Source organism: Stomoxys calcitrans, chromosome 4 (assembly GCF_963082655.1).
Source record: "Stomoxys calcitrans chromosome 4, idStoCalc2.1, whole genome shotgun sequence".
Classification (NCBI taxonomy): Eukaryota; Metazoa; Arthropoda; class Insecta; order Diptera; family Muscidae; genus Stomoxys; species Stomoxys calcitrans.
Window position 1 is genome coordinate 2,695,622 of NC_081555.1, and position 16,019 is coordinate 2,711,640.

At 35.3% G+C, this 16,019-nt stretch overlaps 1 protein-coding gene across 7 annotated transcripts in view; it reads left to right on the plus strand.

Annotated features, from left to right (window-relative positions):
* The window catches only part of LOC106092969 (fasciclin-2), a 212,720-nt gene that overhangs the window by 172,211 nt on the left and 24,490 nt on the right, over positions 1-16,019 (plus strand). For 6 of the 7 annotated variants that reach the window (XM_059367933.1, XM_013259927.2, XM_013259944.2 and 3 more), the window contains 3 exons: positions 11,027-11,151; positions 11,229-12,719; positions 12,790-12,973. In XM_059367933.1, coding sequence (XP_059223916.1) covers positions 11,027-11,151; positions 11,229-12,719; positions 12,790-12,973 — 1,800 coding nt within the window. Of the gene's footprint in view, positions 1-11,026; positions 11,152-11,228; positions 12,720-12,789; positions 14,103-16,019 lie in introns of those variants that run through there. The other variant, XM_059367935.1, reaches the window with a different exon arrangement.

Consider the following 16,019-nt stretch of genomic DNA (forward strand, 5'->3'; position numbering starts at 1 on the left):
AATATTTTAGAAGTATCAAACCGGCTATGTTCGGCTGGGTCAAATCTTGGCTACCCACCAGAAGAATGATTGAGGCGTCTATTGGCTCAGGAAGTAAAATTGGGTGATCGATTCCTTTGAGGGCTGTATTTATTTCTGGACAGCAAAAAACGATGGAGAGCTTTTTCATTCAATAGCCTAAGATGCCCACTAATCGATCTCTCAATATCCTGGCGCCATAAATATGTAAGAGTATTATAAAAATTACTTTTAAAGAAAAAAACCTGCTGACTAATTGCTTATAATAAAAATCTCTCTCGGGCCCGCCCCCGATCAAAACGATAAAATATATACATATACACTCGCAAGTGTGTATTTCGAGGTTTTACATAATGATATGATAAAAAAGCATTAATTTCTTCCGGGACGAACTTTGAATACCCACCCCCTAGGATATACACCAAAAAATGTTTATCCCAATCAAAATTTGAAACAAATGGTCATGTCTATTAGTAATATCAAATTTTCTTCCTTGCTAAAATCCTACGAATAAGGAAAAATCGTAAATTTTGGGACAGTTTTTTTTTAGTGTACATTTCAACTTCATTGTGTCAAGTCCGGTGAAATTACACCATCCATCAAGGACCAGTATTTATCGATGATATGGTGAATTCAACCGAGGTCGTTGTTCACTCCAAGACTAATTACGTTTAAAATCAGTTGTTGTTCCAAAAACCTTAGATGCTGTGCGTCAACTGATATTGCAAGATCGTCATATGACCTATCACGAGATTGAGACAACCTTAGGTATTAGTGGGAGCAGCATACATTCAATATTGCATGAACATTTGACCGTCAAAAAATTTGTTTCGCATTGGATCCCACACAATTTGTCAATCGCTCAAAAAAAGGCTCGTGTCGATTGGTCGAAAGAAATGCCCCAAAAATACGAAACAACTGCATTTTTGTGTTGAATATTTTGAAAAACAATAAAGCGATCTTCGGAGATTAATATTTGTTTTTGAGTTCTCTTATCCTGAAATATAAAAGGCAACCCTCGTATACGACACATTGTTCCAAATTTTAGCAAAAATCGGGTAATGAATCCTTTTATGGCCTCAAGCATTTTAATCGTGTCCAAGTACTTTAATCAGGAGTATATGACAACTATATCCAAATATCGACAGATCTGGAACATATAGAGCACTGTTGTCGAAGAGCCTATCACAGCACACTGTGCCAAATTTCAGCGAAATCTGTTGATAAATGCAATTCTTGGTCCCACGATCTTTAATCGGGAGAGCAGTATATATGGCAGCTACGTCCTATGCTATATAAGTATATACAATAGCTCGCGGATGTCGAAGAGTCTAACAAGGCTCACTGTGCACAACTTCATTGAAATCGGATAATGAATGCGCTTTTATAAATCCAAGACCTTAAATCGGGAGATCCATAAATATTGCACCTATATCCCAGTTCCTTAGTAAAATTTGTATGGCCAAATTTGTTTTTTGCCTATCCAAATATTGACCGATCTAGGCCATTTTTAACAGCGATATTGAAGAGCCTAGTATAGCTCACTTCGCGAAATTAGTTAAAGAACTTATATCAGTAGTCGGTATATATGGAGACTATGTTATGATAAAAACTTCTCTCGGCACGCCGTTCGGACTCGGCTATAAAAAAGAGGCCCCTTATCATTGAGCTTAAAGTTGAATAGGACTACACTGAAGTTGCCCCTGTTCATTTATGGAATGTTCATGGCCAAAATTTACATTTTATGTCAAGATATAGTCCAATATAGCCCATTTTCCAACTTAACCTTATGGGCAAAAATGGATCTGTGCAGTTTCAGCTCAATATCTCTCATTTTAAGACAGATTAAGACGGACGGACAGACATGGCTAAAACGTTTTTTTGCTTTTTTGACTTTGATGAATCTGTTTATACATCAAAATTCTTCCGTTTTTGCTCGAATTGCAGTTTAAACAAACTATTGAGTGACGTGAAAAATTTGTTTCGAGATTGACAAACAGGCTATTAGTCTTTGCAGCCTTTTGCTATTCAATTTTGAGCAGTGCTCAGCATATGAAAGAATCAATTTTAAATGACAGGTCCAAATCGCGTCCAATGTGCGTAGTTCATTTTAAAATTTTTTATTTTAAATTTTTTTTACTTAGAATTTTATAAATTTCCATAAATTGTCACAAGAGTATTTTGCTTTCAATGATTGCAAAAGTTTAGTAAGAACTTTCTGGCCTTTCACAAAACTATGCTTTGAAACAAAATATAAGGACCAGGCAGGCAAGGAAAGGATGCCATTATCTTTATTACACATGTAGACACTTTTAATATCTTCCACTGCATAGTTATTTCTGTGTTGTAGTTTTGGGCTAAATATTATTTGAATTTACTTTTATTATCTTCAATTAAATTTGTAGTTTCAGTGCTGAAAGAAAAACTTCAACAACTGCTGCAATCATAATGGTTAAATAAAAATCTGTATAAACTTTTCCTACCATAGACATTTACAACTTATATGTACATGTAAAAGCCACAAATGTAAGATGAATAGAAGAAAAACAGAAATTACTTTAGGTGCATTGAAGTTATGGTTTTGAAGCATAAAATAAATTGAGATTGAGATTAGAAAAAAACACTCAGCTACTTGCAACAGTTATGCTTTTGAAGTTGGATATAAATGCAATTTCAAAGTTCAACATTTAATCTTACAAATTACCTGTTAAGTTCTAGAAAAAGATTTTTTGCATAATGCAAATTTGAAAAATATTTGCTAAGCCATCAACAAAAATTAGGGGATATACCAACTTCATGCTGCAATCTTGCAAAACGAACTGTTAAAATAAGGTCGTATAACATATCAATATTCTTAAGGCCACGACTTTCTAAAATGATCTCGTCATACCCGGCGAGATCGTCTGTACCGACTTTTCATTATATTGCTCCCCATATTGAGCACTTGGACTTGATTGAAATATCGCATGTTGACTTATGTTTTGTTTTCCAATATCTACCCAAGCGATGCAAAGCCCGTAAATGTTCTTTAAATTCTTTGATCTTCTTCTAAAATAAATTACAGAACAATTCTATTGAGATAATTTAAAGATTTCAAATTTTATTCTTAACTTTAAACAATTTATGCATGCAAAACTTGATACAAATAACTAATTCTACTGCAAGTATATTATTAAAGCTAATTTAAATAATAATATAATAGTTTTCAAATAAATCCTATGAAATTTTTATTCTCAACTTCCTGAATGAAATAACAACTTTACAATTTTGTTATTGATATTTTAAGCTGATTTGCTTAATCCTAAGGTAATTATGGAAAATAAAAAGAGATCCTACAGGACTTTTCATGAGAATTTTTTAAACAGAAACAAAGAACTAACTTCTTTGTGTGTAACTATATTTGTAATTTACATGGTATTTTCATATAACATCTACATACGAACTCATGCGTGTGTGTTCACTTGTGCTCAGCATGATTTCCGTTTACAGGAAATGTATACAAATATAAACATAGTAACATAATGTCATGGTATATGTTGATAGTATTTCCGTTTCCGTATTTGTGAAACGTTGATACTCAGCACTTGTTATTCTACTTATTATTAAATCTGCTCTTAAGCTCCTTGGGTTTAATGTTATTCACATTCGCCCAATAGATAACACAAGTTGTGTTTGTGGGTGTGTATGCACACACTAATAAATTGATGAAGAATTTTGTAATAAAAAGTATTAACCGCATTAGTTTGGAGTTGTCTGAAATTCGACATATGTAGGTCATCATGTGACCTGTAAATATCAGCAATTTACCATAATCATTTCTAAGCTAACAACTAAAACAAGTGTAGACTGAACTTGGATTCCCATCACCCACCCGCAATCATTGATGGTTCCAAATAAGAGAGTTAGTTCTAAATTTCATCCAAATCGGTAGAGAAATAAGGAATTTGCTCTTAAGGAGTCAGTATTTGAACCTTGTGTAACCTTGTGTTCCATACGTGGCACAGACTTGGGAGATCCCAATATAAAATATTTTTTTCAAATCAATGACTGCTATGCTGGGCATAGACGTTGCAGTGTCAAATAGAATTTAACATTTCGAATTTTCGCCTTCTCTACATTTACGAACTAAAATCCAGATATTGGTTTATGCAGATTATCTGTACCAAGATTGAATTAGTTTTTTTACTATAATATGCTGTAGCGCGGATATTATATAGATTAGGATACATTGTCAGTCTGAGATTTGACTCTCTTAGACACATTTCATCGCATGATGGGAGTTTGTTACGATCCTCACAATATAAGTAAAATTGTTTCTAATGACTTATTTCAAAAAACTATGTGGTAGGATAGGATGCACCTACTGTTAGTACGTCTTTTTTTTGTTACGAATACTTTACCCGTTAAATCCCGATTTTCTAGTCTGGAAATCCCGCCAAATTGGGATGGTCACGTTTCTCATGGTCCCTCACATCCACACCAAATACTGCTCAGATAGATCGATCTAAGTCCATAATATCTTAATATACTCCATTGCATACTTTAGGGTATTTAACAAATATTGCCTGGTCCCATTAAAGAATAATACAGTTAAAGTGGTTATTCCTTCTACTCGTATTTTACTGCCTTTAAAATCTAGCCTTCCAAAAGAAAAATTTGGCAATTTTCTAATTTAGAAATAACAATTTCCCTTCAAATTTTACTGATTCAAATATATACAAATGATGCAAAATCTTTTGGCCCTTCTTCTTGAATTCCGTTCCTTTTTTACTCAATTTATAACAAACTTATTCCATAATAAGTTCCTAGTTATGGAAAAACAATGTCCGCTATGCTGTTTTTCAAAGATATTGCATTTGGTAACAGACCCCTTTCTTATGTACTCGTATATCCTTTGAATTTAACGAAGCATAAACTAAACGAAACTCCTTATTATTGTTAGATGTGGTATTGAAGTAACTTTCAACAGCAATTTTTCCAAGAAATGCATTAGCAACGGCCATTGCAATTGTCAATTGAGAACAGCGGAAGAAAAGTAAAGGAAAAACAAAGAAATAGGAAACAAAATATATCCTTCCTTTTATTTATGGCTGAAAAGAACTTTCAAATCCTTGCTACATTAGACGAACAGACATTTACACAAAGCTTGTTCATTGTTCAGTATTTGAGATTGCTGCGAAAATCTGTCAAAAATAAACAACTCTATGGAAGTGTGCTCTGCAAAAGGATATCTTAACAAGTGAGGAAAAGGAAAAACGAACTAAACAATTCGAAATTCTGAAATCACATCCCAAACATGTTATTTGCAACACATGTTGTCCTCCTCATCACGTAGCTAATGTGTATTGACACAAGAAAGCCAGATGGAGGATAAACTGCCAAAACACGAATACGAAAAAGGATAACAACAACAACAACAAACAAACACCATTTAAGTTTCTGCTTGTAAACATATCAACAACAAGGATCCCAGGAATTGGTTGAACAACGGCAGCTACAAGAAAAACAACAACAAGGCAAGCACTCCAATGCAACTAATCAGAAATCTTGCTTTTTTGGGAAAAATGCGGGAGAGTAGTTAAAAGGGTTAAGAATTATTTCTTCTCTCTCTTTTGCAATGAACTTGTTTTTTTCTTATACTAGGACTAGGACTAAGGACTTAGTATGTCGTAATAACTGCATAGGAGTACACATATGGACAAAACAAAAATACCCACAACAATTGAAATCTAAAAGGATGTGATTCACACAAAGCTGCACCAATGCACTCGTACGAAAACATTATGGCTACAAATTAGAGCAACTCGTAGAGCTGAAGCTGAAAAGTTACACAAACACCATAACAAAAAATTTTGAATTTTTTGGAATTTTCGAAGAAAAAACTTTGCCACCCTTTTTCCAAAAATATCTGTTTATATTGCCCTAAACAGCACACTTTCATACCTTTTTTAAATGGTTTGGTTTTTGTTGGCATTTTCGATTTCTTATCCCTTGCTTGTGCCCCATACATCCATGGTTGCTATAATGTTCATTGCTTTTGTCTGCTGTTTTCGTTGGCATTTTCAATAAAACGTAGTCAGTTTGCAGCAACTTTAAAGTTAACTTATTGAAAAAGTTTTCTTTTAAAGCTTCTGCAATGCTCTATTTTTTCACTTAGTGTGGGTCTGCTTCCAAAAAAATGGAAATTAAATCCAAAATCATACTCACGAACATCCAGTTGTTTGCATGCAAGTTGTTGACTGAAACTTAGGAAACTTTGACGATTGCAATATGTGCTCAGATATATTGATTTCTTCTTTATTTTGTCTTAAAATGACGAATTGTGTTTTTTGCTTGCTTGCAATTCGTATTTTGCCAAAAATAAATATGCAGATTTATTTTTAGGTTAGGTTGAAAAGAGCGAGCGAATATAAATCCGTCCCATGCCACTATGGACATACACCTACTATATATTTTAAATCACTGGAAATTATTTTTGTTATGTTATAATTATGGGCGAAAATCGTTTGATAAAATGAAATACTAGGGTTTTGGGCTTTCAACTATAGATATTACAAAGTTTCGAGGTAACATCACCCACCGCTTTCTTTCCGTCGGACTTTTGGTCGTCCACCGTGTTTGCCTTCAAAAGACTTCTTTGCTGGAGCTTCTTCACCCATTTTAACAACATGATCTAGCCAACACAGCCGTTGTATTTTGATAGGTGTAACTATGCTATCGTCGTCATACAGCCTTAACGCAAATTGGTCCATATATTTTACGCTGTATAACTGTTTTTAATGTTTTCTATGTTGACAATCAATCGTATGTTATTGAACTTATAAATAAGAAGTGCCATCTCTAGAGCTCGTCAGCTTCTACAATGGGGAGGACTTCGAAAATTGGGAAAGGTGGGAAAAGATCGGATGCAATAGCGGGAAAAACATAACTGGTTACAATATTGTATTTGATGGAATTTCGATTTTGCATAAAGATTCGGTCTCTGCTTTGAACTAATCCAATACAAGAAGCTGACGATAAGCTTTAAATTTGCACCCTAGACAGTCTATACAACCAGCAATAGCCTTGCATACCTAAACGACCTTCTAAGCATTTGAAATGCCTCTAGCTACATGCAAGCCAATTCTCCAATAAAAAGACCTGAGACTTCGATGATTTCGATGCATTGAAATTGTATAACAGCTATTGTGTGGGTGATCCGCAGTAGCCAATGAAACAAATTCCACTTCCTATTGTTTTGACAAATTATCTGTATTGGTAAATTGGAACGTTCATTAACTACGAGCCGACGAAAAAATTCTGATCCCATTACATATGCTAGTTTTGTTAACCCAGAGTACACCTCTATAACATTGTCTTTACTGTCAAATCTCTTTTATAGTTCATTCCGGTAGCCTAGTTTGTAATATGCTCGGATTACCATTCCGGGAACGGGGGTTCGATTCACACCAGAGGCTTGGTCTATCGCTGCTGTGGTATCAATCACAATGGACTAAAATAATCTTAGTGATTTTATTTAGAACATAGACTCCCACTCTAACCTACATACACCCATAGACAAAATCAAGCACGACATTGACAAAGTGACCACATTTGTTCATAAGAGTGAATCAACACATACATGTTATCAGATCAACCACAAATGTTCATAAACCAACAACAGTTTTAGTGAATGAAATGTCCACACCCGTTTACATGCTGACAATGTCTAGTGCTTGCGTGCTACTAAGTATCGAACCTGTGTTCCATCTAGCACCACGGCCGCCTATATACTAACAATGATTTAAGAATCATTTGAACTTAAGCTTGGTATACATACTCATATTGAAGGGATGATGTTCGAAACTGTCAGTGCATGTCAACGCATGTTCACAAAATCATCCACGTTTGTTACAAATATTTTCAACATCGTCTGTGTGTGATAATGATAACATAGGTGCATGATTTTGCAACGTCTTTTTTCTATCAGTGTATATTGGAATACCTTAAGTTTTGAACCTTTGTGATATCCTAGTTAGAGGCACGAAAGTATCGGGGAAACGGTATGAGAACCCTTACGAGTAACTACTGCAAGTCAACGACCTTTCAAGTCCACATAATCCTCAAAGTGCAGATTTTTTCGAAAAAATTGTCTTCCTTTATAATTCTTTAAAGGATATGAATCTTTTCAACTTTGTTCCATAAATCATACGATTTGAAATCAAATCTGCATCACGTCCTTAAGAAAATATCATCAGAGAAAATGTTAACTTCATTGCTAAAAGCCTTAAAAGCAAATTGTATTTGTCGCATCTCTCTCGCCCGTTGTTTGTTTAACACTGAAAGAATTTGTTTAATTGACATGAAAAAAATTGGTTAAAATGACACTAAACATCTAATGCTATTGAACACTGAAAGGGTTTCCAGAAATATCACTTATAAAATTTTCCAAAACCATTTTTGTTTTAAACGTTTAATAATGTAAAATTATTGATTTTTGACAAGCGAATGTTTTTCCAAAACGTGAGATGATCGTCACTTACATGCCTATACTATTTCACGTCATGCGTCGCTAGGGCGATAAATGACATTGGTAATTCATGCACAAAAGCTGTCATAATTAAAGCCGCTATTACACGGCATGTAGTTGTCTTATGGCATTTCACTCGTTGCATGCAATTTAAAATGTTTGTCAAAATTGTCAATTTACATACGATTCATCATTGTTCCTATCACGCCTGATGTTATTTTCGTATGATATAACCTAAAAGTGAGAGCAAATCTGATTTTTTTATGCGTAAAAATTATTAAAGTTTTGAGAATGGAATTGTAAAAACAATTTAATTTGGGATTGCTTTCATTCGACTGACAATAAAAACAGGTGATTTCTTTATGTTTTTATCAGAAGAAATAGAGCACTCTCTAAACCATTACATGTGCTCTTTTGAAAAGTGATTTTCATATGTTAGTTTCATTTTTATCACACGACATTCGCAACATTACATGTGCTAAATTTGCCATGTCATAAGACACCTGATGACAGAGCATGTTTAAAATATTGACAACGTTTGGGATTGATTTTGTGAACTCGCGTTGTTAATTTCACGTACCGACAGTTATGAATATCATCCCTATAATATATGTATTTCATAAGCCGAATTAAATGAATGCATGATTGCTGTCACAGCATGCCATAGCCCATACCATAAAAATTGAGTCGCAGTCGCAGGTAACCAAACTCTCAAATACATGCACAGACGCCCAAGCGATGCATGGCGCGAAAGAACATAAACATGTAGATGACGATCATCTCACGTTTTGGGAAAACATCGGCTTGCCAAAATCAATAATTTTACATTATTAAAAAATTAAAACAAAATGGTTTTAGAAAGTTATATTTCTGGAAACCCTTTCAGTGTTTAGTAGCGTTTGATGTTTTCTTTAAAAAAAATTTATGGCGATAAACCCACTATTTTGGTCTACAGGTACGATTTTATGTCATGAACAACATTAAAATTCAATTTTCATTCATCGGTAAATGGTAACATAATGCTAAAACAATAATTTTTTTTTTTTTCAGTATAAACTTTTTGTTTTAGGGTTTCGTTCAATAAATTGAAAAAGTAAAAATTAAGAATATTAAAAAAATTCTACATCACTATTAATGCCCTAAATAGCAAATATATGAAATATCATTTCATAACTACAAAATAAGGATAACGGTTCTATGATGCCATTCGCCGATTTTGTCAAATATCCGTTTGACGCCATCACATAACATTTAAGTAAATATCTTTGGGTTTTCTCTTTTCTCAAATATTTTCAAAATTAACATTGTTGTCAAATGCATTGTAGGTGTGCCGTGTTGCTGCAATAGCACTTTATGATATAGTGATTGTTTCGGCGTTGCAGCCTAAAACAGCCCTTTTTATTCAGTCCTCATGGCATGATGTTGCGTTGATGATCCCATACCGTAGCTATGCTTTTGTTTTCGACAGATGTCATTTATAGAGAAAAATGTGACATTTGCAGGCCCACTATTAGTTTATGACTCTTAAAACATTTTAGGTTCATAGGCGCCTATGATATGGAATGTTCATGGGCAAAATTTGCAATTTGCATAACCTGTGGTGCAATGTGGTAGGATGTTTGTAATAACACAATCATGAGATGGATGAAACTCAAGTTCGATTCTCAGCAAAACACAAAAATTTTTGCAATCTTTTAAAAAAAACTACACTAAACGTTGTAAGAATGAGGATGTGTGAGGGCAGTTTCGAACGTTTCATTTACAAAAAAGTGTTGTCAATTTATGAACTTATGTTGTTGATATAATAACATTTGTGTGTTGATTCACTTTCGAGTTAAATTTTTGGGCTCAGTAATTACAGTCGCACTATTTATAGCCCAGTCCGCAAGGCTGAAGAGCGGCTTACAAAGCTAAAGTACTTATAAATGTTGTCAGATTTTATTTAGAAAATGAAATGTTCTTAAGCATGCGTTTAGAAACATTGGCATATATTTAGTGTATTGTTATGCATAAGTACGCATTGTCATGATTTGAATATAAATGCGATATGGTACAATTTTTGTTCGCAACATACTTTAAAAGTTATATTCTGTAAAACATCATTTATAGTCTTTTAAAACTATCGTTTCTCTAAGTGTATTAGAATGAAAACCTCTGCTCAACATGTGCCAGTCACGTTCTTACCAAGAAGTCACACAAGCAAATTTTTACCCCAAGATGCACGAAACGTTAAAAACTTGCATTTTTCAAATGTCAACGAATGCACTTGGCAGAACTACTCATGGACGGCTTTAAAAGCAATATTTAGTGAAATAAACATGTGAACAACGCGCTACTTTGCTTGGTAAAGTGCATAAGCAAAAAGTCCTTTGTGAAATTGCATGATTGCATTCATGTGACAATATTGTAATATGTCGTTTTTATTTATTGCTACACATTTTGTTATGGTCAATTAGCTTACATTAAAGAAATATTCTCCCTCCTTCTGTCTACTTTCAGTTGGCATTACCTGGACAAATGCTCCGGAAAATCAAAACCCCATTCTAGGTGAGGACTATGTGGTAAGATGTGAGGTAAAGGCTGATCCTAATCCCACAATTGATTGGTTAAGAGATGGTGATCAGGTAAGTTCAAGTTCTTGTCACAAAACATTGCTGCTTGATTTTAAATCACTAAAAACTACCCCCTAATTGATTGGCAGATACGCTCGAGCGAAAAATATGTAGTGCAGACCCATGGTCTTTTGATACGCAATGTCCAGGAATCTGATGATGGCATCTACACTTGTCGTGCCGCTGTTGTGGAAACCGGTGAATTGGTGGAACGCACCATTCGCGTTGAAGTCTACAGCCGTCCAGTGATAACCTATTTGCCCACAACTTTGGAGGCCACTGAAGGTAAACCATTCTCGGCCAATTGCACGGCCACAGGTAAACCCGTACCGGAAATTTTCTGGATTAAGGATGCCAACCATCAAAATGTTGCCACCGCCGACCGCTTCCTGGTGAACCCTTTGACTGGTGTCTTGAATATTAACTCAGTGACCCAAGATGACTACGGCACATATACATGCATAGCCAAGAATGATGCTGGCGTGGCGGATCAAAAGACAAAGCTGAATGTTTTGATTACTCCCTCGATTTACTATTTGTACAATGTAACCGGTGTGAGCGAGAAAGAGGTGGCCCTTACCTGTCGGGCCAAGGGTCGTCCCGCCCCTGCAATTACTTTCCGCCGTTGGGGCTCTGAGGATGAGTTTACAGCCGGTGCTCAAGTCGATGATGAACGCATCATTTTGGAACAACACTTTGACGATGATAAAGGTGAAAGCAGTGGCACTTTGAGAATATCCAAAGCCATGCGCTCAGACGATGGTCTGTATCAGTGTCTTGCGCGCAACACCGGAGGCACCGCCTATAGTACCGGTCACATTGAGGTTCAGTTCCGTCCAGATTTCACACACATGAAGGACTTGCCGCCAGTATTCAGCTGGGAGGAGCGCAAGGTGAATCTCAGCTGTTTGGCCATGAGCATACCCAATGCCACCATTGAATGGCGCTGGAATGGCAAGCCCATCAAGGATATACACGACAAGAACTTGGAAATTGTAGGCACCGGTCCTCGCAGCGATTTAATAGTCCATCCGGTAGCTCGCCAGTATTATTCCGTCTACAAATGTATTGCCACCAATATTCATGGCACCAGCGAACATGATATGCAGTTGAAGGAGGCCCGTGTACCCGAACCCGTTCCTGCGGCACAACCCAAACAGCTGACAGCGACAAGTGTTACATTCGAAATACGCAGTCCCCCCACAGAGTTTGGCCTACCCATTACAGCGTTTACAGTGCAATACAAAGAAGCCATTAACCCTGATTGGTCAACAGCGTTAAATCGAAGTTGGTCACCCGATTCCCCCTACATTGTTGAGGGACTAAAACCTCAGACCATGTACCATTTCCGCTTTGCTGCCCGCAACCAGGTGGGATTGGGTCTGTGGGGCGTGAATACCCAGCAATCAACACCTAAGCGTTCGGCACCCGAAGAACCTAAGCCCTTGCATTCGCCCGTGCAAAATGATATTGAGGAACCCGTGGTGGTCTCACCCTACTCCGATCACTTTGAACTGAGATGGAGTGTGCCCGCAGACAATGGAGAACCCATTGATTTCTATCAAGTCAAATATTGTCCGGTAAGTAAAAGATGATAAAGTGAGAACCAGGAGGCAGCGAATTTAAGTGCACCGTTTTCTTTCTTTGCAGGGCGTCAAAATTTCCGGCACTTGGCATGAACTGGAAAACGAATGTCAATCCGTAGAGGTAGCCGAAAGCACATCCTACGAGATGACACACTTGGCTGGCAACACCTATTACCGCATTGAATTGCGTGCCCACAACATCATCGGCTTCTCGTCGCCCGCGTCCGTCATTATGAAAACAACACGAGGTGAGTCCGATCATGCTAATAATAATTTGGGAACATTTTTGTATACGGCCGGTCTCAATTCGGCCGCTGCCCCATCAACACATAAAACATTATTCACACGAACACCAACGACTACAACCACAACTAAGGCAGCTATCATCACCACAAGTACAGTCATGGCTATTGCTACAACAACATGCCTAACACTCCTAAGCATTTTAGCCACAAACTTAGCTTAAAGCTCAAATAAAATCAAATCAAAATAACCTCTAATTTCGAATACACATGCCCTAACATACATGCATATGCTGCGTGTACTTTTACTTTTACTCAATTATTTAAACGTATCGCAATGGAAACCAAATCAAGCGATACGCTCTGCTAATTCTATTGGTAATGATTTCAAAAATAATTTACAACCACAAACCGCAAAAGACATACTTTTTTATTGTTTTCGTTTTTTTAGGAAACCTCTATTGTATCATTTCGTTCAGTGTATTTTGTTTTCTTCTCTTAACGTCTTAGTTAAATTTTTAAGAGTTTTGCTAACTTTTTGTCTAATGTATTGTTCACAATATGTTTAATTACAAATTTTTTACTACATAAAGTCTAAGAATTGTTTGGATTGTTAGACAATCCTCAAGTGTGCATGCCTATTCTCGTTCTTTTTCGGTATTGTCTAACACTATTGTAGAATACTTTTTGTGTATGTGTGTGTGTGTTTTTTTTTAAGTAGCCATTTTTTCTAACTGTATTGAAAATGTTGATTTGTGTTAGTTTTGTTGCTATCCTCTATGTTCCTATTTCTCTGAAGTATTGGGAAAATGTGCACAGTCTAACATCAACTGCTGAACGCCGCTAAATAACGCTTAGACTTTTGGGAAATTCTTAACGAAATTAAATAATTGTAATGAGAACAATAGAAACTGCTACAGCATATTATATTCAAAAACAAACGCACGGAATAAAATGAACAAAAATATTTAAAATTTTTCTCGTTTATGGAAAAGTGTAAAATTTCATGATTTTGTTCAAAAACAATTACCTCTATTTTATTGGAAAGAAAAATTAAAAATAGTTTGGCCCTTTTTTTTATTAGGACATTTGGTAAGCCAAAGTTTCTTGGCGAAATATGCAAATGATGCCAAAATTTATACAGCGGTCAAAAAAAGTATTCATCATTCAATGTTTTTTTTTTAATAAGTCTACAAAAGACAATTGGAATAAAAACATATTAAACTAATGATGCAGTAGTGCTTGTGTGATATATATGTACACAATTTCATTGTTTTTAAAGAAAAAAATAGTATTTATTGGAACAAAAAGGGCCATTTTACAGCTGAACACAAAAAATTAAACAAAAAAAGTATTCATCATTGCAAAAAAACAAAAAAATAAATAACATAATTTAAAAAAATTAATACTTTGTTATTCGACCACCGCGTCTTATAACTTCTTTTAAACGGTTTGACATCGATTGGACTAATTTAGCGGTTATATTTTGGTCTATATTAGTCCATTCCTCCATTATCACCTGTTGCATTTGACTCTTGCTCGAAAAATTGCGCGTTCTCAATTTGCGTTCGAGATGTTCCCAAAGATGTTCAATTGGGTTCAAGTCGGGACTTTGAGGAGGAGTTTTAATGACTTTGGGGCAGTTATGCAGCATCCACATCTTGGTATTTAAAGCAGAATGTTTGGGGTCATTATCTTGATAATATTGAAAGTTATTACCAAGCCCAAGTTTTACAGCACTATCTTTTAAATTCCTCTTTAAAATGTCAATGTAATACTTATGATCCATTACTCCATTAATAATTTCAAGATTTCCCGCTCCTGAAGCCGCCATACACCCCCAAACCATTAAACCACCTCCACCATGTTTTACAGTAGCAACTGTGTTTCGTTCTTCAAGCTCTGTATTTGGTTTTCTGTACACTATGACCTTTCCATCGCACCCAAAAAGATTAAACTTGCTCTCGTCTGCAAAAATGACTGTTTTCCAAAATGATTCGGGCTGTTTTACATACATTTTTGCGAAGTTTGGCCTTTTCACTCGGTTTATTTTATTTATAAAGGGCTTCTTACGTGCAGTTCTTCCTCTGTAACTATGCCTTTTGAGTGTATTTCGAATTGTTTGTGTAGTAACTTCCTTCCCTAAATATTCCATAGTGTTTTTACGAAGAATGGTCGCATTTGTCTTCGGAGTTTTCTGAACTTGCCGCACTAGCCAACGCACATCTCCAACTGAAAGTGCTTTTGGTCGACCAGATCTTGGTTTATTGTCAACATTTTTCGTTTCTGTCCACTTTCTGATGATGGATTGTATAGTAGATCGTGGTCTATTTAATATTTCACTGATAGTTTTTTGAGTTAAACCATTCCTGTGGTGTTTTATTATCAAAACTTTTACCTCATCAGAAACCTCGTTTTGCTTACGACCCATTTTGACAAAAACTATATTTTCAATGAAATTAAATATTTGCTGTCAAGGGCAAAGCCTCCTTTACTAAATAAAACAGAAAAGGGGGATTCCCAAATAATATTTCAATTTGACTTTGATGATAGCACATCAATGATGAATACTTTTTTTGTTCTGTTTTTGGTGTTATTATATAAAATTGCATTTTTTGCGCTAATTAAATTTATTTTTTGAATTTATTTTAAAACATATTACGAAAAATAAACTATTGCATAAAACTGCATTATTTGTTTACTTTAAATTTTCTTCAATTACCCAAAATAAGTGAATTTATTATCAATTTTGCTAATGATGAATACTTTTTTTGACCGCTGTATGTAACTAAAGATTCAATGATTAAGAAGTGGGGTACAATGGAAAAATTTTCATGAACACTAAATAAACACCACGAAAATATACAACTGGCAAAAACGTAAAAAATTTGTCCTTCTTATCTAACCTATTTATCCATAACCACATCCAAATATAAACCTTATAGGGTTGTGATTGTACAATACAACTCTTGATTCGAAACGCCTAAACGATATCGACTAAACGATATTCTTTTAAGGGCTCTGGTCGTTAATCGGCACATCAGTCTTTATG